At 44.2% G+C, this 24,013-nt stretch overlaps 1 protein-coding gene across 4 annotated transcripts in view; it reads left to right on the top strand.

Moving 5' to 3' along the window:
- The window catches only part of LOC144782007 (transmembrane protein 87A-like), a 416,501-nt gene that overhangs the window by 162,849 nt on the left and 229,639 nt on the right, over window positions 1-24,013 (top strand). For 2 of the 4 annotated variants that reach the window (XM_078661112.1, XM_078661111.1), the window contains exon 8: window positions 23,328-23,477. The exons of the other annotated variants lie outside the window; for them this stretch is intronic. In XM_078661112.1, the coding sequence (XP_078517238.1) occupies window positions 23,328-23,477 (150 nt within the window). The remainder of the gene's footprint in view (window positions 1-23,327; window positions 23,478-24,013) is intronic. 4 annotated transcript variants of the gene reach the window in all.

The following is a 24,013-nucleotide window of genomic DNA, read 5'->3' as shown; positions in this document are numbered from 1 at the left end:
AAACCTGACCCCAAACAGCCAAAACTTCCATTTGAAAGCAAGCGCAACACATACGCTACGGAGACCATGGCTGAGCTCGCTGCGATGCAAGGGACATTGGAGAGTCCGGAGGACGACACGAGATCTATACTACTGGAGTTGTGCTCCGGCTTGAAAACCATTGACAGTAAGATCGATGCGCTCACATCCAGTTTAGATGTGGTAAAGAAGAAGGTGGACGCACATGAAACCAGGCTGGATTCTCTGGAGAATAGATTATCGGATACACAAGATTCTTAGGCTGAATCGTGGACACAGATATTGCATATGGAGAAAGTACTTTAAGTTATAAAGGCGAAGCACGAAGATTTGGAGGCGCGTTTCCCACTGGAACAACCTTCGTATAATTGGCCTGCCGGAATCGACCGCAATATCAAAAAATTTTTGGCCCTGTGCTGTCTGCTGTCATGATGGTTTTCGAGAGTGCACTGGTCTCTTGGTCCCTGGCTCAAACCAGGCGCGCCGCCGCGCCCAATCATTGCAAGCCTTCTAAATTATGCGGACAGAAATGCTATACTACGTGAAGCCAGAGCCTAGAGTCCTATCACTCACAAAGGAAATAACCTGTCCTTTTTTCCCAGATTACACTCCGGCGGTACAGGCGGCCAGTAGAGAATTAGAGCTGCCGAAAAAGATTCTGCAGTCTTCCTGTGTTCCATATGCAATGCTTTACCCTGCTAAATTAAGAATAACGCATGACGGGCAATCACACTTCTTTACAGACTCTAAGTCAGCCTTGAAGTTCACAAAACACATCTGCCCTAAAAGACCTCGCCAGGGTGGCTCAAAAAGCCCGATGTGACCGCTGGATATAGAGGATGCGGCCACTAACTAATGTTATTTCTAATGTATGGATCTGGTAGCCATGATGGCTGTTTTTTTAGATATGTTCAGCACAGGTTCAGTTAAGATGCCGATATAGCATTATCGAGTATTGTGCAATGTTATAATATTGTTGAGTGCTGGGGTCCCTGATGTGGTTCCTGTTCATGCTGATTTGGTGCGATTATGTGACCTACTGACGCAGCCTGGCCACCTCGCCGCAAGGTGGGTGTTTGCTGCCGTTCCTTCCCCCCAAGCGGGTGATCCCCTATTGAATAGTCCTTCTTCGGGGGATTGGGTAAATGGTAGGGAGGGAGGGGGGATACAGTCTCGACCTAATCGGGAGGTTGGAGTGGGAGTGGGAGAGGGTGGACAGGTGGGTGGATTTGGTTTGTGTTGCTTTTTTTAATGAATGTGTTATCAATGTCTACATTGGGAGATTGTGGTTACTATAGGTCCGGATTATGTACTTTTGCTGCAAAATTCTTTATATGTCAAGTTAATATTCTGTGTCGGCTGAAGGATAGTAGAAAGGGTCAGTGGTGAGAGCTACAGGTTGTTAACTTGGAACGTTAGAGGGCTGAACTCCCTGAAACAAAATTCAAGGGTTTGCTTATTTGACCCGCCATGGTACGCACATTGCACTACTACAGGAAAAGCATCTGACCAAATTTACAGAGCGTAATATTGCTCTTAAATGGGCCGGTTATAAGTTGGACTCCTCATACTCCTCCTACGCTGGAGGGGTACTCATCCTGGTCAGGTGAAGAGTTGCGTTTACACCATTGCGTACACATATGGACGAAGAGGGGCGCTGTGCAATGGTTCAGGGTAAACTGGGAACTCCATCGTAACCATAATAAACATTTATGGCCCTATTGCAGACGAACCAGAGTGCTTTTTGAGGATGTATACCAAATTAAGAGAATGGCCTGAGACTACCATTGTATGGGGGGGAGACCTCAACACATACTTGGACCCTGACTTGGATAAATCTAACCCACTGACAAACCGCACCCCTAGAGTGGCTCAAAGTGTTCATAATGCCATATTGGAATTTAGATTGGTCGATGTCTGGAGAGTGTGTAACGGCTCTGTTAAAGAAGGAACACATGCTACGCCAGCGTACAAAACCTGATCTAGGCTAGATTACTGGCTGCTTGGGGGGTCGCGGTTGATTAGGTAACAGCGGTCGCTAACCTCCCGTGCACATTGTCAGATCATAACTCTGTAATGCTGGATATCACAATCCCAACTGCAATACATCACCTTTTCACATGGCGGTTGCGCTCAGAGGCATTATTGGACCCCCTATATAAAGCTGCTGTTCGAATGTCCATAGAACAATATTTCGAACTTAACAAGGGCACGGTAGACAGTGCCTCTACATTATGGGAGGCCTTTAAGGTGATGATTAGGGAAGTGTGCATGAGCACAACTGCCGGCATACTGAAGGACCTTAAAGCCCAACTTGCCAAAATAGAGGCATGCTTCAGACTCTAGAACGCAGTTACACCGCTGCTCCATCTGTCAACACCCATTCCCGCATACACAAGTTAATAATGGAACATGACGCTCTTGCAGAGTCCGAGATACAATATATCTTGCGCAGACATGCAGCACGTAAACACGGAGAAGGGGGAAGACCCAGTCGCAATCTAGCCAATAAAATCAGAAACCGTGCGGAACAGCACATAGATAAGATAACAGACTCTCAAGGAGGGGAACATTATTACCTGCTAGAAATAACTGAGCAATTCCGTAAATTTTATGCTAACCTCTACACTTCCAGGGGAGGGGCTGAATCTCCTGAGATGGAGGAATATCTAGAAGATGTCGCCTGTGCTTGGTTGTCGGATGCTCAAAGGGAATATTTGAGCCAGCCAGTAGATGCTGAGGGTATAAAAGCTGCAATCAATGCCCTACCAAACGCGAAAGCGCCTCTGCCCAATGGCCTCACTATTGAATTTTATAAAGCTTATGTTGACCTACTCGCCCCATATTTGCTAGAGGTGTATGCCAAGGCACAAATATGGGACTTTGCCCCCTTCACTTCGTCAGGTGTTGATCTTAACGCTGCTTAAAAAGGATAAGCCTCCTATCAATGTGACTCGTACAGGCCACTATCATTGATCAATATAGACGCGAAAATCCTCACTAAAATACTTGCCATTAAACTACAGCCTCTGATGCTGCGCCTGGTCCTGCCGGACCAGTTGGGTTTTATACCTGCACTGTCTACATCGCACAACCTGCTGACTATATTTGCAATGCTCCATGTACTGGAGCCGCGCTTACCCGCAGCAGTGGTAATGCTGGATGCGGCTAAGGCCTTTGATTCTATTGAGTGGAAGTATATATTCTATATTTTGCAGCGCATGGGGTTCCCGCTAATTTTCACAAAGTGGATTATGCTATTATATGCGGATCCGTCGGCCCGGGTGCAGGTGGGTGAGCTGACGTCGGAACCATTCTCCATTGAGCAAGGCACCCGACAGGGATGCCCTCTGTCCCCACTGCTTTTTGCTATTGCAATAGAGTCCCTGGCGTGTGTGATGCGGCGAAGGCACAGGGAAACAGCTTTAAATTTTAATTACCGCCCAGTCGCCATATCACTATATGTGGATGACATGGTGGTGTTTGTCCGTGAGCCCTCTACCTATCTGTTGCAGCTGTTGCGAGAATATGGCAGATTTGGCTTGTTGTCTGGGCTAGTTGTAAATTGGGATAAGTCCACCATAATTCCCCTGACGGAATAGACGACCCACCCAGATATGGAATATATGTTAGTCTGGACTGTGGACCCGGTCAAATACCTTGGGGTGTGGATCCACCGCGACCCAGACGTGGTTATACGTGAAAATTACGGACGGGCTTGCAGCACTTTAGATCAGCAAGTCGATAAATGGATAGCCTGGTCAATGGCCCTGGCGGACCGCATCGCGCTTACAAAAATGGTGGTATTGCATTACTTTCTGTATCTGTTTACCAATATACTGCTCACTTTGACAAAGGGATTCTTCGACACCCTTTGCACGACTCTACTCCGACTGGTCTGGGTGGGCAAGCAGGCCTGAGTAAGCTGGACCGTTCTTACACAAGATTACGACAAGGGGGGGATTCGGTTCACCGGACCTGCATGTCTACTATTTGAGTGGTCAGGCACAATATGCGTATTTCTGGGTTAGACTGCATGCATTCACTCCACATATTGCAGTGGAAGAAGGGGATGCCTCCCCTATCCCTCTACACAGTATGCTCACTCATACGAAGCGTGGAGTCCCGAAAATGGACATCAATACAATAGATACCACGGTAACTGCATGGCACGCGTAAGGGAAACTGGCCATATAGAGCACCATGCTACACTATCAGGGTCTCATGAGGCAGGCTTGATGCGTCTCTTAAAAGAGGCAGGCCTACAGTTGATGCAAGATCTGTATCCGGAGGGTGCGTTTCATACCTCGGACACCCTGCAATACATAAGCAGTCCCACACTGCTGTTACGATTCGCGTTTCACAGACTTAGACTCTCAATTAGATCACACTATGGCACTTACCCCCTTGACCCCCCCACACTGCGCTCTCTGCAACTGGTGCTAACTACTACCACCAATAAAAAGCTGATCACTAGACTATATAGGACGATACGTGATGAGAGATGTGATGGCCCAGACAGAAGTCGGGAGAGATGGAATGACAAACTGACCTCCCCGATATTCGGGTCAGACTGGGAACATATATGTGGCCTGACGGGCAAACTTGCTCCGAATGGAAATTTACGTATTATACATTTTAAGTATACACACCAGGTTTATTATGCGCCAGTGAGGTTACACTATTATGGCTGCGTGACTCTAGCAGGTGCGGACAACCCGAAGCAGACTTCCTGCACCTTGCATGGAAATGCAGAAGGGTGACCTCTTATTGGAGTGCTGTGGTCCGGAATATAACAGAAATGTCAGGGTTGGAGATACAATGCACACCCTTAGTATGCTTATTGTGTTGTGTTCCACAGGTGAAGTGTGTGGTGGGACGATTTATACGTTTAACGCCGCTGGCGCAGGGTAGCCATTAAATGGGGAGGGAAACGATCATCAAAAACTGAGTATTGGATTAAAGATCTTGTTTATTATAAAGATATTATGGAACTATATGCAAAGGAATTACCGACAACATCAAGGCCGAAGGACATATGGGAAAGATTGAGACAATTCCTACACCAAAGGGCAATGGCGGATGCACAGGGCGAAGTGGGTTAGACGTGACATAATCGGCATAATGAAGACACAGCATATCTGCAGAGACAGTACAGTTCCCTATATCTCTAAAGCCGACTGTATAATCACGATTGTCAGGGATTTTGTTTGTTATAGTTTGATGTTTTTAATTTCTGATTGGGTGGGTAATGTGCAAGACCGCCTTGCATGGTGGTATTGCGGAGTATATATATAATTTTTTTTAAATGCAATAAAAATAAAATAAAGTATCCCACATGCTGTGACATGTGGGAGTTCCTATATCCCCGATAGGCTCTGCGCTTTGGAATAATATACACTATAGATTTGACATGGTAATGTCATTTTAATGTTTTAGGGCGCATTTAAACCAGAGCTGGTATGTGAGTGGAATTTCAATATCCTCGAAAGAAATATATTGCTCTGGTGGATAATCTTCTTTGTAGAAACATATGTGTTACTGGATTTTATTCAGGGAATACTATCCATGAGTAGAATACCTCTGTCTGGTAATATTCATGTGCCTCTATCACAAAAACTGCTCTACCACCTCTTGATGTTAGGCCATGTTTTATAAGTTTTAGAGTGATGGCTCTCCTTAAATTAATAGGAATGATTATAGCATTCTCGTTGGTTTCTTGGAAACCTGTTAAGTTAAAAGCTGGTACGGCGTTGTCGCCTGCAGCTCCACTGGCTTCGGTGTTGTTGGCTTCATCGGCCATTGTTTAATGAAAGTTGCAGAGCAAGTTTCAAGGGAACAAAGATGAGGTACACAGTATTTTGGAACACTGTATCCTTCAACGTTCAACAAACCAAAAAAGCTAATACATCGGAGTTTTCGTCTTACTCAGCTATGGCGGATATTATCCCTTACCCACTCCAGACGTCTATTGGAGTATTACAAGTAAAGAGTCTCTGAGAAAAGCACGACTGAGTTCCTTCAGTATCTAGCGTTAAATTAGTGTCTTACCAAACCGTTGAGCGCTATGTAGTGTAGTTCCTATATCCCTGATAGGCTCTGCGCATTGGAATAATACACTATAGATTTGACATAGGACTGAAGTCAGTAAGTCACTATCGAGTAAATTAAACTTAATTACTTGTGTGTGCCAGCTAACTCAGAGGTCACTAGAAACGTTCTCGAATTAACAAAAAGGGATTTGTTTCTGACAACCGCATAAACATGACAACTTTGTTTCCCTTAGAGTCGGAACAATATATTCAGAGCCGTGGAAACAATAGATTACAGTTTCACTCAGTCAATCGTGCATGCTTCGTTTCTACAGAGTTTGCACAGAAATAGAGAGACTGGCGTTTCAATAAAAGGGTTTGTTGAACAGTCTTATTTCTCATGCAAGAGATATGAACTGCAACAATCGTAAGACAGAATGCGAAGCATAAAACGTACAGCGTTAGTAGTAAGATAAAATAATACTGCAATAGCATGGTCTGTAGCTATGACATATATAAAAATACATACATAACTAACACAGGCTTAAATACTCAACTGGTGCTCCTAAAATAATCCTATCTCAGTGTACCTAACCTAAGTATAGTACGAGGGAAGAAGTAGGGGCTGTTTTAGCTACAGTTTAGTTTAGTTTGGTTGTGCCAAGAATTCCCAAAACTTTCTCTAGGTTCTAATCAGCTCCATACCTTATAATGAGAGAGGTTGGTATCTCATTCCCGGGACTCGATCTCTTAACACCCCGCAAGGGAGTTAGAAACACTGGAGTTGGATTCTCGGCGAGGAGTATGACAGCGTCTGGTCAGTGCGTCAGTTGGGGAGTTGACTTCCTTCGGGACTTGCTGTGGCGAGCCGCGTCCTGCAAGTAGGTAGCCGAACCGCACTGTACCTTGCCATAGCAAGTGAAGGTATATTTATACTTTGAAGGTGTTTAGGAATGCCAGTATTGACGTACTAGTCGGGCATAAGACCGTCCAGCATGAACCCCTAAGGAATAGATGTTCATGCCTAATAAATGAGTTCTTGGAGAAATCAATATCCAGACAAGGGGAAGTCTTAAAGGCTTAAGAGTCTGGTTGTCCAAGAACTCGTTGTGACTAAGAGGATCGGATGTAGTTGACCATGCCTGTATTTGGTTAGAATGAGCTATGCCTAAATAAGGGCTGGATTTCTATGCCTAAATAAGGGCAATGTAAATTGTACCTATATAAGGCCATGAATCGGGAAATCTATAAACAGTATCTAAATCGACACTCAACAATACATTTCAGTAGATAAACAATTGTGAACATTTTATTAAAACCATTTTAACTGTTCCCAAGTATAACATCTCTACGTAGCAGTAAGGGGACCTCGAAGAGCCTATTGAATGAAGATGACTGTAGGAATCAGGACGTTTGTTTACAGATGTCCACTCTCCCCCCACACCCCCGCCCCTACTTTTGCCCCCATTTGAACTACTGGATGCTTGCACTCTGACAGTGCATTGAAGCCTGCAAATCAGGCTCCAGTGTCAATGTTCTTTCCCCTAAAAAGAGGAAAATGCTAAATTGTGACCCAATTGTAGGAAGCTGGCTCTGTAAAGGATATACCACTAGGTTTCCCCATAAGTGTACAGGGCTTAATGCAACCCCAAAGTGCTTTATTTGTGGTAGTGTCAGTGAGCAGCCTAAGTCAGTAGACTTCCTCAGGCTTTGCTGCACGGCGTCTTCTTCGTCCTTCTTCTTAGGTTGGCAGGAACTAGTTTCAGGGTCTGAGGGAGCCCCCTAAATACTAGATTTAGGATCTTTACAGGGGAGTAGCAGGTAGGGGCCAATGGGTCCCTTACCAGGGGTGACTGCACCCATTATTATGCCATCCTCCTGTGGTGGTAGGGGCATAGACCTAGCGCTGATTAAAGGGTTCCCCTCATATTCAAGATGGAGGGGACTGAAAGTATGCAAAACTTCACCTCCCACACATGACGGGTGGAGTTGGCGAAAAGGGACACACCTCGTATTATTTCTAAGTTTCCCTCCGGCTCTTCCACCCAAAGTGGGGGTCTGAACTGGTGGAAGCCAGCTGCTGATAGCAGCAGAGGCTGGGGTTGTCTTACAGAGGCAGCTGGCCTTTGAAGTTTTCCTCTGGAGAACTGTGCCCATCCCAGGGGAGGAGATGTGAGACCTCCGCCCAGGATGTGCTTTGTTTCTCTCCTCAGAGATCGGAGGGGTCTCGACCCAGGGTGTACAGAAACATGTCTGTTGGTGGCAAGCTGAGTACGGCCTGTCAGAGACCACAGCAGGGTTGGTAGGTTTTCAGAGGGCACCTATAAGATGCCCTCTGAATACATGGTTTAATACATTTCACACTTTCGTCAGTGTGGATTTATTAAAAGGAGCAGTTTGGCACCAAGAACTCCTGGTTTCAGTAAAGCCATCATGGTGCCGGGAAACTAGAGGTGTTGAGTTTCCAGCTCATGTACTCTCCATGGGTTCCCTGGCTTATGCAGAGATGCCCTCGTGTGATATAGTGCATTCTACCTTGGGGCTGTAAGGCCTGCTAGATGAGTGACTTACCCATATCTCAGGCAGTGCAGGCTGGCATGTCACCCTGCCTGAGTGCCATGTCGACTTTGTCGTTTTTTCACTCAACCCAGGCATGCAAGCTGCAGGGGCAGTTGCATGGCCTTGGGGAGGGGTGGCTAGGAGACCATATTCAGCTCCCATGCCCTAGGTACCCAGGGTACCATTCACTAGGGACTTACAGGGGCTGAAGTGTACCAATTGTGGATTCATTTTAGGGTAGAAGCACAGGTACAGGAGACATAGTTGGCAGGGACCCTGTGCACTACAATCAAAACGATATAAATTTCCAGGCAGACAATGAGGGGCTAACCATGTCAAAAGAGGCACTTTCTCACATAATTGGCAAGGACTTTAGTACCCCTGTAAGTCCCTGGTAAATGGTACCCAGGGTATGGGTATTAAAGAGGGTCCCTAAGGGCTGCAGCATGGATTATGCCACCCAAAGGGGCCCACACAAAAACTGTATGCAGACTGCCATTGCAGAGTGCATGAAAGGGTGCAAGCCCTTCTAAAAATGCAACATTGTCACTCCCTATGAGCACTGCCAAAATGCCTACAGGTACTATATGTATATCACCCCTATAGCAGGCCTCGAGTGCCTGAAGGCAGGGTGCATTATAATACATGTGAGAGCATATCTGCATGAGCAGATATGCCCCTGTGTGGCCTAGTTTAATTACTAGAGCATTGCAAGTGATCAGGCAGCCATGTTAAAGGTATCTACTAGGCACTTGTCATTACAAGTAACCCAGCTGCACTGAAAACAATAGTGTTTGGTATCAAACACCTTGTCTCAATAAATCTATACTGAGTCAGTAACAGATGTATTATGACATGCACCCATAGGGCACCTTAGAGGTGCCCCCTGATAACATACTAGTCCTCTAGTGTGCTGCATGACTGGTATCATCAAGCCTGCCACCACAGACCGGTTTCTGGCCCCATGTAAGTGAGAGTCTGCGCTCTCAAAGGCCAGACACAATGCCTGCTCCAGAGGAAGGTGTTCACATCTCCCCTAGCAGGATGGTTCGTGATTTAGCATATCAAGGCCAGAGGCTTCAAATGCGCTGCCACCTTTGATATGCGACCCTGGCTTCCCCCAGTCCTTGAGAACTCCACCCCCACCCCCGAATCCCATTAGGCAGGAGAGCAAGCGGGAAATTAATTAGCCAGAAGGTGTTTCACACTTGCAGGCTAGGCACAACCCTAAGGTGGGCTTCCTGAAGTGGACAGTCGAAGAAAGGTTTCACCATCTCGGTTTTAGTGAAACTAGGAACTCCGGTTCAGGATTACACCCACTCTCCAAAGGAAGTGGTCCTATATGGAATGTAGTCACCCCTGGGGTAGGTAGCCCATTGGCTACTACCCTACACTCCCCTAAACTCAATATTTAGGAGTACCCCGGACACCGGGAACTCATATTTGTAAACTGGAAACGGAAGAAAGGACAAATAAGAGTCGCCGTTGTGAGAAGAGAGGTCCTGCACTAAGATTGGCGCCAAACCCTGCCTGGCTGCTTGCACAGAGAAGCACTTACCTGCTAGTCGCTGCTACGCCGCCACCGCCAGGAGTCATTTTGGGGCAAACAGGCACCTGGTTGAAAGCCGCCACCGCCGAGAGTCATCTTCTTCCACGACCACACGCGCCGCCGCTCCGGGACTTCAATTCCCGGCAGCCTACGCGGCGGCGCGCCTACCAACGACGCGAGGGCGCCAGGAGGAGGCGCAATAAAGCGCCTCAGTTACCGGCGGAGCGGGGGACACAGAGAAGCACTTACCTGCTAGTCGCTGCTACGCCGCCACCGCCAGGAGTCATTTTGGGGCAAACAGGCACCTGGTTGAAAGCCGCCACCGCCGAGAGTCATCTTCTTCCACGACCACACGCGCCGCCGCTCCGGGACTTCAATTCCCGGCAGCCTACGCGGCGGCGCGCCTACCAACGACGCGAGGGCGCCAGGAGGAGGCGCAATAAAGCGCCTCAGTTACCCGCTGCGCGGGACGCGAGCGGGACGCCCGGGGCTAAGCCCGGGCAAAGGGCGGGCCCTCTACGGCCCTCATCGGCAGGAAGAGGCAGGGACAGGGCACGACCCCCTGTTCCTTTGGAGGCGCCCCTACAAGTAAGACTCTGTTGTTGTCCCTGTATTGTCTGCTAACTGCGTTATATACAGATGATGTCCAAAAAGAAGCCTGCTGCTCTGTCCGCAAACACCATGGATAACTATGTTGTGCAAACAGTAAAGAAAATAAACGAACAAAGGAGGGAATCACTTGGGCTAAGCCAGTCACCAGATTTGTGCAGGCTAAGCCCTACTTTACCTCTGTCAACTGATGATAGCCCTTTTGTGTTGGTGGAAACTAGGGTTTCACCAAATGCATCACCTACTATTGAGTCTGGTAGCCAGCCATTGACCGTGTTACCATCCCCTGTTATTCTGGATGTAGACACTGACAATGTTATAGATTCAGATCTAGAAACTGTAACTGGTCCTGTGGAGGACGACTTACCACCGATTGAGCACACACCTCGGCCTGTGCGCACCTGTGTGAAGAACCAGCGGAAACAGGGCGGACAAAGGCCAAGAGTGAAAAGGAAGAGAACATTATCCCCAAGCTCCTTGAGAGCCCCCCAAAAGGCTGTAGGGGAAGGGTCTTTAAGAAACAGAGGAGAGATGATGAAATGATTAGTAAATTGCTCGAGGTTGTAGAGGGTAAATTGAACGAAATTGTAAAACCTCTGATCTCTAAAATCGATAAATTGCAGGCTGAAGTAAAAAGACTTGGAGGTGTGCAAATAAAGCTGACAGAGGAAATAGGCAGTCTTAATACCTTATTAACAGCAAGAAATGGTACCGAAGGGGTTAACCTAGTAGGAGAAGGAACATCTGGTGTACTGACTAATCAAGTCCATATGCCAGCTCCAAAAGATAATCAACATGTAACAACAGCAGAAGGGCGTCCGTTGATAGTAACCTTACCACAAGCACAAGTTCACGGTACAGACCCACTGCAGTTTATTGAGGAAGCCTCACCTGTTGTACTGGTGTTAGCTAATGTTCCCCTTTTGGACGAGGGCATCACTGAGTCATCTAGCTCTCTGACTAGTAAGGCCCTCCATTGGCTTTCTGGTAATATGAGGTTAGCACCTGGAGGGTTACAGCAACTGGCGCACGATATTAAAGCAGTTAAACGCGTCCCCTGGATTGGGAATCGCCCCAAAAGATTTAAAGGGGACTGTGTGGCGGTGACATTTACACACCCTGAAGTACTCCCAAATGTCTTAACTCATATTTTTCCGCCCCAGCGTAGAAGAGGTACGGTGGTTCCCCTAACATTAAAATTTTTCTATGGGGAACAACAACACGTAACCCTACCAAAAATGCCAGCATTAGGATGGGATAACAATTTGAATATGCATAACCGCTGGCCTACTCCCCCAGTACCAAGCCTGCTGTTACACAACAGGTTTGATGCCCTGTCTGGTCTTAACAATTGTGATTGACAAGAGGTCAGACATGAGATTGCCGGAGCATCCGTAGAAGTAGACCTAAATCTGTCCCCAAATACTATAGGTAGTACACTGCTTAAGCCTGTGAGTACATCTTGCAATATCCTAGAGGGGGCATTAACATCTTGCCATATTGCTAGTTGGAACATAGCAGGACTAGCTTCTAAATTTGAAGTATTAGGGTGGCTAGAACTAATCAGATCATTTGATATTTTATGTCTACAAGAGACCTGGTGTCTAAATTTTAAGGGCCTCGATGGTTTTGTAGCATATGAGCTACCAGCGGTGGCAACTACCTCCGGGAGGGCCAAAGGTGGTTTGCTAATTCTGATTTCTGTGAAAATGCGAACTAGGGTGAAGGAGCATATCACAGTGGGCAATAATTCCCAACTGCTGTGGTTAGCTGATGAGGCAGACAAAAATATTTTATTGATTAACATGTATAATAATGTCTTTGATGTTAGCAGACATATGGTTATTTTAGAATTAGACATCGCAATCAAACAATTGATGAAAGCTTCTAATACAGTTTTTGAGTTCATATATGTTGGAGATTTTAACATTTCTGTTTGCCCTCTCTCTAATCAAATGTTGTGTGGCACCTTGAACCGTGTTGGAGAGCCAGCTACACATTTCCCACACAATACTTATGGAGAAACTTTGAACTCCTTCCTACTCGCCTATGATATGGAGGTCCTAGAGATTGAGCAGGATGGGAAGGGTGATAGCTTGCCAACTTTTGTGGGGAGGGGGGCGAACACTGTAATTGATTTTATTTGTATGTCTTCCGAACTAGCCCATTTTAGCTCCGATGTCAAGGTTGTAGACTATATGGTTAGTGATCATAACTGTCTTGTTATTGAAACTAGGTTTTGGAAAGCTTGTATAATTCCAGATAGCAGCCCTATCACAAACATTGATGTACATAGGCCGAACGGCTTTAGAATAAGGTGGGCTGGGGATAAAGCCGAAGTAACTTCTAATTGCATTATCTCATGCTGCTTAAATGATATTACATCAATTATTGATGAGAAGCCTAATATGGAGGCCTGTATTATTCATTTCACTAAAATCAATGTTTTCATTAGTGGCAAGTTTACTAGGGCTGCTGGGAATATTAATAACAAAGCTAGGGGATGGTTTAATAATGCATGTACTGTGGCCCTGAAGACATTAAAAGTGGCATTATCCACCAAACCTAGAGACAAATTGGCTGTAGTTAAGCTTAGATCTGACTATAACTTACCTCTTAAGCAAAGGAAAGCTGAACTACGAGAGGAAGCTTGGGAGAGATTTGATTTAGCGGCTGTAGCGAAAAATTGTACTCTTTTTTGGTCAGTAGTAAACAGTCCTTTTTTAAAAGATGATAAACTCCCCGTGTTAACCTCAAACGTAGGTAAGGAATCATGGGTACAGCATTTCTCCGGCATTTTTAATCCTAACACGGTAATGTTGCCGATAAGTTGCTCTTGGCCAGTACTTAGCCTAGATATTACCTTACAGGAGGTTCTAAGTAGTATCAGGGCTAGTAAGGGCGGAAAGGCCCAGGGACCCGACGGTGTCCCAGTTGACGCACCTGAGACTTGGGGGCCAGTACTAGTCAAAGTTTTTAATGCTGCTGTTCACTATACTATCCCGTGTACCTGGTCTGAATCAATAATAGTTCCCATTCATAAGAAAGGGGACCGAGGAAATGTTAAAAACTACCGGCCAATTTCATTGTTGGATTCGTCCGTCAAGATTATGAGCCGTGTACTCCTCGTCCGATTAGAAGAGTGGGCAGAGTCTAATCAGATAATGACAGACTGCCAATATGGGTTCAGGAAAGGAAGAGGTTGCATTGAACAATGTTTAAATCTGGAACTCCTGATAGGGAAATACACCAGAGCAAAAAATGGCTCACTCTATCTCTGTTTCGCTGATCTGAGCAGCGCTTTTGATCTGGTGGATCACGCCATACTATGGACCACCTTGCTAGAAATGGGAGCACCTAGGGAAATTATATATTTTCTGGCCCGTTTGTACGAGAGGCTTTGCTCGAGTGTTCGGTATGGGACATCGGGCGAATGTACAGACAAATTCAGGGTCAAGAGAGGTATCAGACAAGGGTGTGTTCTGGCTCCCCTGCTCTTCACCCTGTTCATTAACGAAGTAGACTCGATCCTTAAGAAGGCGCCAGCGGACGCCCCCAGAGTAAACACAAGTACCATCCCCGTGTTACTCTATGCGGACGACGCTGTGTTGCTTTCTAGGACCCCTCGGGGTCTACAGCTTTTGATGGACAACTTTGTGGCCTTTATTGAAAAAAGAAAGCTGGTCATTAACAAGAGCAAGACCTATGTGATGGAGTGTGGAGCTAGAAATGTTAAAACAAAAAAACCCTATAGGTATCTTATTGATGGCCAAGTGGTGCAGTGTGTGGAAAACTTCTGCTACCTGGGGGTCACCTTTTCCAAAAATGGTCGCTGGGATGTCGAGCATAAGGTGGTGCGCGACAAAATGACCAGGAGCGCCAATGGAATATTTGCTTTTGCAAGTAAATTAGGTAGTAGAAGGCCCAAAGAAATGCTTAAGATTTTTGAAGCTAGGTGTCTTTCGGCTGCTCTTTATGGAGCAGGGGTATGGGGGGTATCCAGGGTAGAATCTCTACAGGTGGAAGAGAATACATTTCTGAAAAAATTATTGTGCCTCCCGACATCTACTGCTAATAGTTTGGTCCACAAAGAATTAGGACTATATCATCTAAATGATCTATTATTGTTGAGACCTTTGATACTATGGCGTTCGGTCTGGATGAAAGACGAAACCTCATTTAATAGGGCTATAATTGAGGATTGCCTACGCCTAGACTACTTTCTCAAAATCCCATGGATTAAATACACAACTGAATCCTTTTCTAATGTGTTTGGGTTAAACGTTGTATTAGATCACTGTTCTGCTTCGGATCTTTCTAAAAAGAGTTTGAAATCAATCTTTTTAAATCACTGTGCAGAAAGACGAGCCACGGATGATCTTAAACTTTCCACCTGTATACGTTATAACCAATTGAACGAATTTGTGGGCCTACACCCTTACCTCTCCCAGGTAACCAAAGGGCAACATCGGTTTGTTCTTACCAGGATGAGGATGGGTACGGTCCACCTATTGGTTGCATTTCCTGAGACTAAGATGCGCCCTATAGGTCCATGTCGGTGCGACAACATTTCAGAACAAAGCACAGAGCACTTTTTACTTATATGTAACCTTTATAGTGAATATCGCAAATTCTTTTTAAAACCTTTATTTATTAAATCTGGAGTAAGAACCATCAAAGCGGCAATTAAATTACTTTTTAATCTGCATCACCCTGACATCTGTTTTTATACGGCTAGTTATTTACTCAAGGCAATCAGCTCTAGAAAGAGCATGAATTTTTAATATAATAACAAATTGTTTTAAAAAATTTATTTATTGGAAACTTTTTAAAGTGTGTTATTTGAGCCATTATATGTATCATACTGTATTTTTTGCGGATTGCGATTGTAAAGTGTATTTCCTATTAATGTGTATTTTTTAGTAACATGTATTATATGTATGTACTTTTATGGACATGATTTACATGCCTCCGAATAAAGTTTTTGACTTGCACCGCAAGAATCACAAAGACCAACTCGTCCAGAAGATGAACAGCCTCCCCAAATCCTTGCAGGACTGTTCTCACCTTCAACAACCAAGCAGCATCTCCCCTTGGGTGAAGGAGTCCGCATTCCTGTATCTTCCAGACACCGACCGCATTGACCCTGTACTTTGTCTTCCTGGCCATCAAGCCCATCGAGGGAGCAACTCACCAGGAGGAGGTTGTAGCAAGTCCAGATGGTCAGCCTAGTCGCTTTCACCAAATCTCGAGATGCTAACTCCCCCAGGAACCTCTTAGCACTAATGCCCTGTGTACTGGAACCCTTGCATCTACCCAGGCTTGTTGTGTGTTCAGTCCAGAAACCACTGTCGCTAACACCGACCTGACAATGAGGGACTTCGTTATCCACGAGGACTTCATTGAAGGTGGCCTTGCAGCCCTTTTTTCTTTCCCTCTCTACGCCATCAAAGCCAAGTGAGAGCCTCTGACTACAGAGACCTGCTGGACAAACACCTCTGTACCCGAGCCCCCCAGCCCAGGCTCTAGTTAACAGACTGTGTGTCCCTGTGCTCCAGAGACCCTCAAGAGCCGATCCCCCCTTTGGGTTCTGCCGGAGTTGTCCCTAAGTCCTCACTTGGAGCATTTCTTTTGCTGCTACTTATCCCATAGACTTTAACATGTAGCGTTCGAGGCTACCTACACAACCAGCACATCTGCATCCAGACTCATCAGGACAGGTTAAACTGAACTGCCTGTGGCTTCTTGGATCTTGGTACCTAAGCACCATTAGTCCTAGAACGCGCTCTCCAAAAACTTTTGCAAGTATATCTATGCAGGGTATGGATAACATTACTGCATTTGAGGCTCATACCTCTAAACCGTTATTCATCTGTATTTTATATTTCTACAAAAATCTATAACTCTGAATGTACTTATGTGATTCCGATGAGCTTGGTGCCGAAAAGTATATAAAAATCTGTTTGTTTTTCTAAATTGGTCTCGGGTTTTCTTTTTGAGTGTGTCTCTTTTATTGGCACTTGGAATTATTAATTTAAGCCCTGTAAACCAATAAGTGGTCTGTACTTTTTGCATGGTGTACCATTACATTGGCACTACCACATAAAAGGCCAGCTTCCTACAATGACAATTTTTTGTCTTTAAGCACCAAGATCTAACAGAAATGATATATAATCAGACCCTCCAGAGTTTCGCGATTTGCAAACAAATCGCGAAATCCGCTGTTTTGAAAAAAGGCCGCGATTTTCACAAAACTGCCCGCGAAATTTGGAGAATGCAGGCATTTTTTCTTTTTACGATGCTGTGAAAACACAACAGATATTTTTTTAGGTGTGCATCACATCTCTCGTGGCAGTGAACTCGCGCCGACCTCTGAACTTATATCTCGAAGAAGCTGCAGCAGCCGTCTCTCGGCAGATCAAAGGGGGCAGCTTCAAAATGACTTGTCTGTCCCAAATGAATATTTCTTGCACCAAAAACTAAATCCTGAGAGAAGTCCTGCTCTCGCTTGACATGTAATAAATCTGAAACAGATTTCTCACAGTGAGCAAGAGCCAGATGCCATCCCAAATAAGCAAACCACACAAATGTATCTCCTAATATGAGTTCAAGGGAAAAGGGAAGTTCATTTTGAGAAGTATCCTGGGGCACAGCAGGTTTGCTTTCGCTCCCCCGTTACATTTCTTCACCTGCTGTCATGCCCATACAAGCCATCAAATAAGAAGCAAGAATATCATTTTTTGCAAATATTTCCTGCACTTGCAAACCGCAAATATGGCTGGCTTTAATGTGATAAACAGAATTTCAGTGTCCAATATAAAGAAACAGCATTTGTGAATGTCTGTGTTATTTTGAGACCTACAGATTTATCACAGACCAAGCTGGCATGTTTAAGAGAAAAGAGTTAAATTGTGGGGGTCAGACAAAGACAAGATATTAGAACTCAAATATTATTCATAATTTAAAAGCAACTTAATAATGTAACCCTTTGTAACATATAATCCAAGCAAAAAGAAAGCAAGGAGAGTGCAAACGTAACTGTCAACTCAAGAAATGTGTAGGAAAGAGTGAAATGTTTGTTTTTGCAAGTATGGGAGAAGAATTCTTTGTTGTCCCTAAGGCGGCAGCACAAGCATTCCACTAAGGCAATATTTCTGGAGCTTAAGCTTCAGTTCTAAATTATTTGCGCAACAACATTAGGTTCACTGAAAAAAAGAGTGCTAAACATAATTTATGTTAAAGCGAGTGCTAAACATAACTTATGTTAAAGCTCCGAGGGAATTTTTAATAGTAAAAACTGACATAATAGACCAGGCACGGTCATGGGACCACTTCAAGTTCATTATAAAACTGGCGAGCTTGCTAATGGCTTTAAGAAAGAAGCACAAAAGGGACAATGTTATCTTCAGCCACTTCACATAGCCTCCGTAATCCATGTACTCAAATGCCAACCCATCTCAATTGCTCCTGCCTTCATTTGTCTGATACCCCATTTTCAAACTAAACCGGTGAAAAATGCCATGGCCCTCGGCTGGTGCCTTCACAAGGGCATAGACTGGCACAGACGGTTCAACGGTGCTACCGGCATTCTCATCCAAAGTCCACATTAGCAACCAGTGGGCATTTTTGGGTCAACTGGTGGCAACATCAAGAGGGATGGGTGTCAGGGCATCCCTTGGGCAGCCCTGGTGTTGTGCACTATTTCTGAACCTCTGCAAACTGGGAAAAGAGGATGCCTGCAAAGAAACAGTCAGTATCCTTAGCGAGCAGTTTACTCCACAAGTCAACCTTAACTCTAAAGTTTTCTGGTGTGTATTGTACCGCAGGGGTGGGGGAGTGCCTGGATACACTCCGTGCACCCTTGTGCAAACGGAGGAGCACGTGCACCGTCGCTGGTCTTGAGGAAGAGCTGAGGGCGCAAATGATTGTTGAGTGATGAACCTCCAAATTCCAGCAGCTCCCCCTTAAGAAACTCCATGCCATTCTATCTCTGGGCAAACCTTCCAACGTCATAAGCCGGACCAGTTTCTGCCGTCCTCCCGTGAATGGTGCCGGTAGCTCCTGGTGTGACGACGGTCCTACCCCCCCCCCCCCCCCCCTCCCCAACGCAACGCTGGACTCATCTAACGCTGTTTTGCTGCCCTGGGCTGCTGACGGGCAGTCTTTTGCTTTTCGAGGGAAACAAAGTCTACATTGTAAATAAACCAAATATACATAGCTTCATGTTGTTAAATAACTAAAAAAACGAAGATATCTGTGTTTGTTGTAGGAAAAATGGCCAAATAAAATGCCGCTAAATTTCCATATTTGTGCCGCTAAATTTCCATTTTTGTGCCGCTAAATTTGCTAATCCATGCCGCTATATCCTGGGGGGTCTGTATAATAAGCACTAAAAGGAGGGAGAAATATGAGTTTCTACAAAGAATAGTATACAAAATATTTTTCTTTACTGCCGAATTATGTCCAAGAGCCAGAAACAATGCCATTTCTCATAGGAAGTCCTCCACGTAAACAGAAGATAGTAACGTAGGTTTTAAAATGCAATTTCTCAAAGTTATTAGCTCAGTTGTTTCTGGGATCTGTTTATGGTGTCATGAAGGAGTTCAAGTCACCCCTCTCAACTGCAAGATCATCTTCCCTCCTCTTAGCTACACCAAGTTATTGACTAAGCCATGAAAGTGGCATAAGTGCATATGTGACCTACCTTATGTTACGTTTATATCTTCGAGGAAGATGCGCATCGGTCATTTTTGAGAAACCTTCGTCTTTATGAAGCCTTGTACAAAATATGTAAATAACGGTTCTGAGTGTTTCCTTGTTGTTTTAAGTAGGCATTGGCAGGGTCTAGATTTTGTTGTGGTATACAAATGGTCATCTACTGACCAGCCTTTTATTTAAAATATTTTCTCCCACAAGTTTTTGGATTTTTATAGTATGTTTATGTATTACTGCAGCGGGACCTCTGTAGTCACCTAACTGATGAACAACATTATAGGTTAGTTCACCATTGCAGGCTGATTTCCATTATGGTATACGTGCAAGTAATGAGCCATTTATTCAAAATCTGCTTATGGGTGAATCTGTTAGACTTAAAAGAGTACATTATATATTTGAAATCCGCTTTTGAGTACATTCCTCGGAATAAACTGTGACAGGTTTGCATTATGGGATCAAGGCTATTCTTTTTATTTATTAATGGACTAACTCGTTAACCTAGTAGTACAGTTGGGAGAAGCCCCCATGTTTTCCTGCAAACCTGTTACATCACTTCTCTTTGCCTAGTATGCCAATGTTCTCTAAAATCCCTTATGAAATTGACTAATCTGCTAAAACGTGTAACTGATATCTATAGAGAACATGGTTAATATGCAGTTTTAGTCTAAATGTCTCATACGTTGTACTTTTACCATAATGGAAACCAGCCTTTAATGGTGAGAGGATCGAACCTTAAACTATCTAGTTTTTTTCATGATTAGGAAATATCCTGCCATGTAGACCCTGAGATGAATTGATTGAATTTCTGGTCTGATCATTTTCAGGAGGACAGTTGGGGTGTATTTGGAAATTGGGAACTAATTTAGCAGCAAGCCAATAATTTGAAGGTTTCTGGTCAGATATGGTAGAATATTTTAAGAGCAAACAAAAGTGTTCCCATATTGGTTGGGAGTGTGAGGACAAAAGCCTGAAAGAATGTTACCAATGCTGTGAGCTTTGCCCACTTCTTGTCTTTTTATGGCAATCATTTCTGCTCTCATTGTGAACGTAATTACATCATTACTTTCTCAAAGGCATTAAAAAAGGATAGACTTAGAATCAAACCATACCTCTTAACCACCATATCGAATGAATGGGAACAAACACTGGTAATCTGCCAAATCTCAAGTTACTAGGATGTAAACCTTAGACCAAGGAATTCAGTCAGTAGTCCTATTGACACCTAGTTGAAGTATGCTGGAGCATCACGGTTGGTGACTGTAACAAAGATTTAGGATTGTTCAATTCTAAATCAGTCTGCTTCTTGTGAACCAGTTTACGATAAGACTTTCTAGCCAATCGAAAAATCTTGATGCCAGTATCAGATTTTCTTTTGATTTTGGTTAAGTGGTTGCTACATAATACTCTTTGCCAGCCTTGTGAATTAAGATACTTTATTAGGTTTTCCTTTTTATGGGTGTTTTTCAAAGTGAAATAAGTTTTGTTCGAAACTTCATAACAATTTCACAAGTGTGCACATGAGGCTGAATCAGTTCACCTTCCGAAAAGTTTCATTATACAAGTACTTTTTGCTAGTGGTACAGGTAAAAAATGCTAAATGACAGAGTGAGAGCTTGTCATGTATCTTGCTCTTCAGTCTCTCCTCTAAAGCTGGCCGGAAATAGCCCAGCTAACATGTGCAAATACAGGATACTGGTATTAATTTCAACCTATTATATTTCTTTTCGTTATTGTTGACGGCTCTCCCACCTCTTAGTAAGCGACGAGACTGCTATTCTGTTTTAATGTTTATGAATATTAATGAAGATTCCATGAAGAATAGGTTACTTGCCTGTCCCATTTTTTAGTCTTCATGAGTATCTTCCCAATTATTCAAAACAACCACCCCACTCTCCTCCCCAGTTTACCATCCTAATCGAAGAAAGAATTTATTGTATTTCTAATCCTTAACTTAATCATCACTGTAAACTGAGGAATCAACAGTCACTGTGAAGTGTGGCGGAGTCTGTTAGCTGCACAAGTGTGATGGAACAGTGTTTCCTATATACATGGTGGTATGTTGATGGGAACAGTTTCTTTTTAGCTTTATTTTAAAGAGAGATCGCAAAAAGGATGCAGCAATGTAGCCCATGTATTTAAAACCCATCTTGATTGTGTCTTGTTTTTTTGATATGTGGGCTTCATTTAAAAAAAAAAAAAAATAGAAAGAAAACATACTCTAGTCATAGGCTTTGCCTAAAGTTGGAGAGATATATTTCTCTGTGTGTTTTAGATTACCTCACACGAATGGAGATATTCTATTTTCTAAGAATATAGTGGAAATCCCATAATAAAATGTGAGTGACCAGCTCCCATGTGACACATTTGATGCTAATGTGTATTTTCTGATAAAGATAGTGTCTGTGGTGAGGATAGGAAACTGAAGATCCTGGGTGGGGAGGAAAGGGTGTGGGCCCATGCTGCATACAGCTGACTTTGTACTGTATTTTTCAAGGCCACCTCCTAATTACTGGCTTTTCTTGCCACATACCACGGATCTTTTGTTGACGTAGAAGCAGGAAAGAACTCACACTCCCTCTACTCCTAGCTTTCTAATATGCATACTCTTTCTCTACCTCACTCTTTAAATCGAACTGAAGCCCTCTTGCTACCTCATGTTACTATAAGTTGTCTAGTGCACTGCTTCACCTCAGTACCTCTCCTTTCCACCTTGCTGGTTTTTCAGCCTTTCCCTTCTAGCGCTGTACTCATCACTCCTTCTATAGGTCATTGTCCCTCACATCTGTTTGTCTGTCTACCTCTGCTGTTTGCCTCTACCCCTTTTCCATGCTTTAGCCACTTTCTACCTCCATAGCGCTTCCTGGCTTAACCTCCTGCTTTCTGCTTCAACTTTTACCTCTCAATATTCGTTGTCTCTACATTGCTCTCTGCCTCACTTCTTTCTACGTCGAGTCTTTCTGGTTCACCTTGTCCTACATCCCTTCTTTATTCCTCTGTGCCTATCACCTCTCTACAGCTCTTCTGTCACCACTTTTCTTTCACACCTCGGTACCTCACACCTCTTATACGTCCTCGTACACCGCTCATCTCTTGGCGCTCTCCCTCTATCTTACTTCATCCCCTCTCTCTCTTGCCTCATCCCCTCTCTCTCTTGCCTCATCCCCTCTCTCTCTTGCCTCATCCCCTCTCTCTCTCGCCTCATCCCCTCTCTCTCTCTTGCCTCATCCCCTCTCTCTCTCTTGCCTCATCCCCTCTCTCTCTCTTGCCTCATCCTCTCTCTCTTGCCACACTCCCCACCACCTGTTTCTGGACTGCTGCCTACCTAACTCTAATTGTTATATATATAAACTAGCTCTTTACCTCACTCTAATTGTTATATATAAACCAGATCTTTAGCTGACATTTCATAGTTTTACTTCCCGAACTACTACTTCTCTCACTCTTCCTCCTCTAGAAGCTCCATCTACCTGACCTCCCTATTCACCCTTCTCAACTTCCCTCTCACCCACTCTGCTTTCTGCCCAGAATCTATATAAAAATCACCCCTCTCCAAAGTATCTTTTATTTCAAAGCACATAAGATTTTTTTTCATGTCGCATTACTTTGGCCCTTCCTTGTAATTTTTTTGCTCTTACATTATCCCTTGCCTTTCCTCAACATTCATCCTTCTCGTGCACTTTTCGCATCTCTCGCTCTCTTCCCATTTCTTCCCTCCTTCTCAATTAGCTCCTCTTTTCACTTCCTCTCTGCACTATCCCTTGTTATCATAGAAGCACTGCTTTTTCCCTGTACTCATCGCTTTCCAGCTTGAGGGCATTTAAATATTTTGTAAATTTTCTGTGCAGAGAAAAAAGAGAAGTGCAGAGAAAATAAACGGTAAAGAATCACCGGATGAAGCACACAAGGATTCAAAAGCAGTGAAAACGTCAGAGCATTCAAAGGAGCAAGTGACAAACGTGATTGCAAAAAATCCAGTAGCCCAGTCTCCAGAAGAGGTTTGTGAAGCACAGTATGAATAAAAGTAACGTTTTGTAATTGATTTATTCGCTATTGTTCCCTCCATTTGTCCTTGTAAGCTCATGTGAAGTTTCATTGTTAATTCTTTGTCCCATCAAAAAATATGTGCTCTTGTCCCAACTAGATGAGATTTTAACTATCACAGCATGGGAATATGGGATTTGATTCTATATAGTATTCTGCTTTTGTATAGTAATTTCCTACCCCCAGTATGGACGCCAAATGCTGAACTAGTCCTAGAGATTGTTTAGTTGTTGCATGCCAAAGCTTGAGTGCATGGTTAATAGAGTTGTGTGTTTGTAGCCTAGTACCTGTTGTAAGTTTTGGGTGTAGTACGTAATGGTTTAATGTGTGTCCCACTCTTATCACCTCATAGTTCTTTTTAGGTCTCGCTAAGCAAATGCGCTTGCGCATTGCTCCGGCGAGAATTATGTAGGGGCTGCAGGAAAGCCTGCCAGAGGGCTTTGGAATGCGGATTATGGCCAGCGCATGTGCGCCGGGCGCGTGCTCGCCA

Source organism: Lissotriton helveticus, chromosome 9, assembly GCF_964261635.1.
Source record: "Lissotriton helveticus chromosome 9, aLisHel1.1, whole genome shotgun sequence".
Lineage (NCBI taxonomy): Eukaryota > Metazoa > Chordata > Amphibia > Caudata > Salamandridae > Lissotriton > Lissotriton helveticus.
The sequence above is the reverse complement of the archived record's forward strand: the minus strand, read 5'-3'. Positions and strand labels throughout refer to the sequence as shown.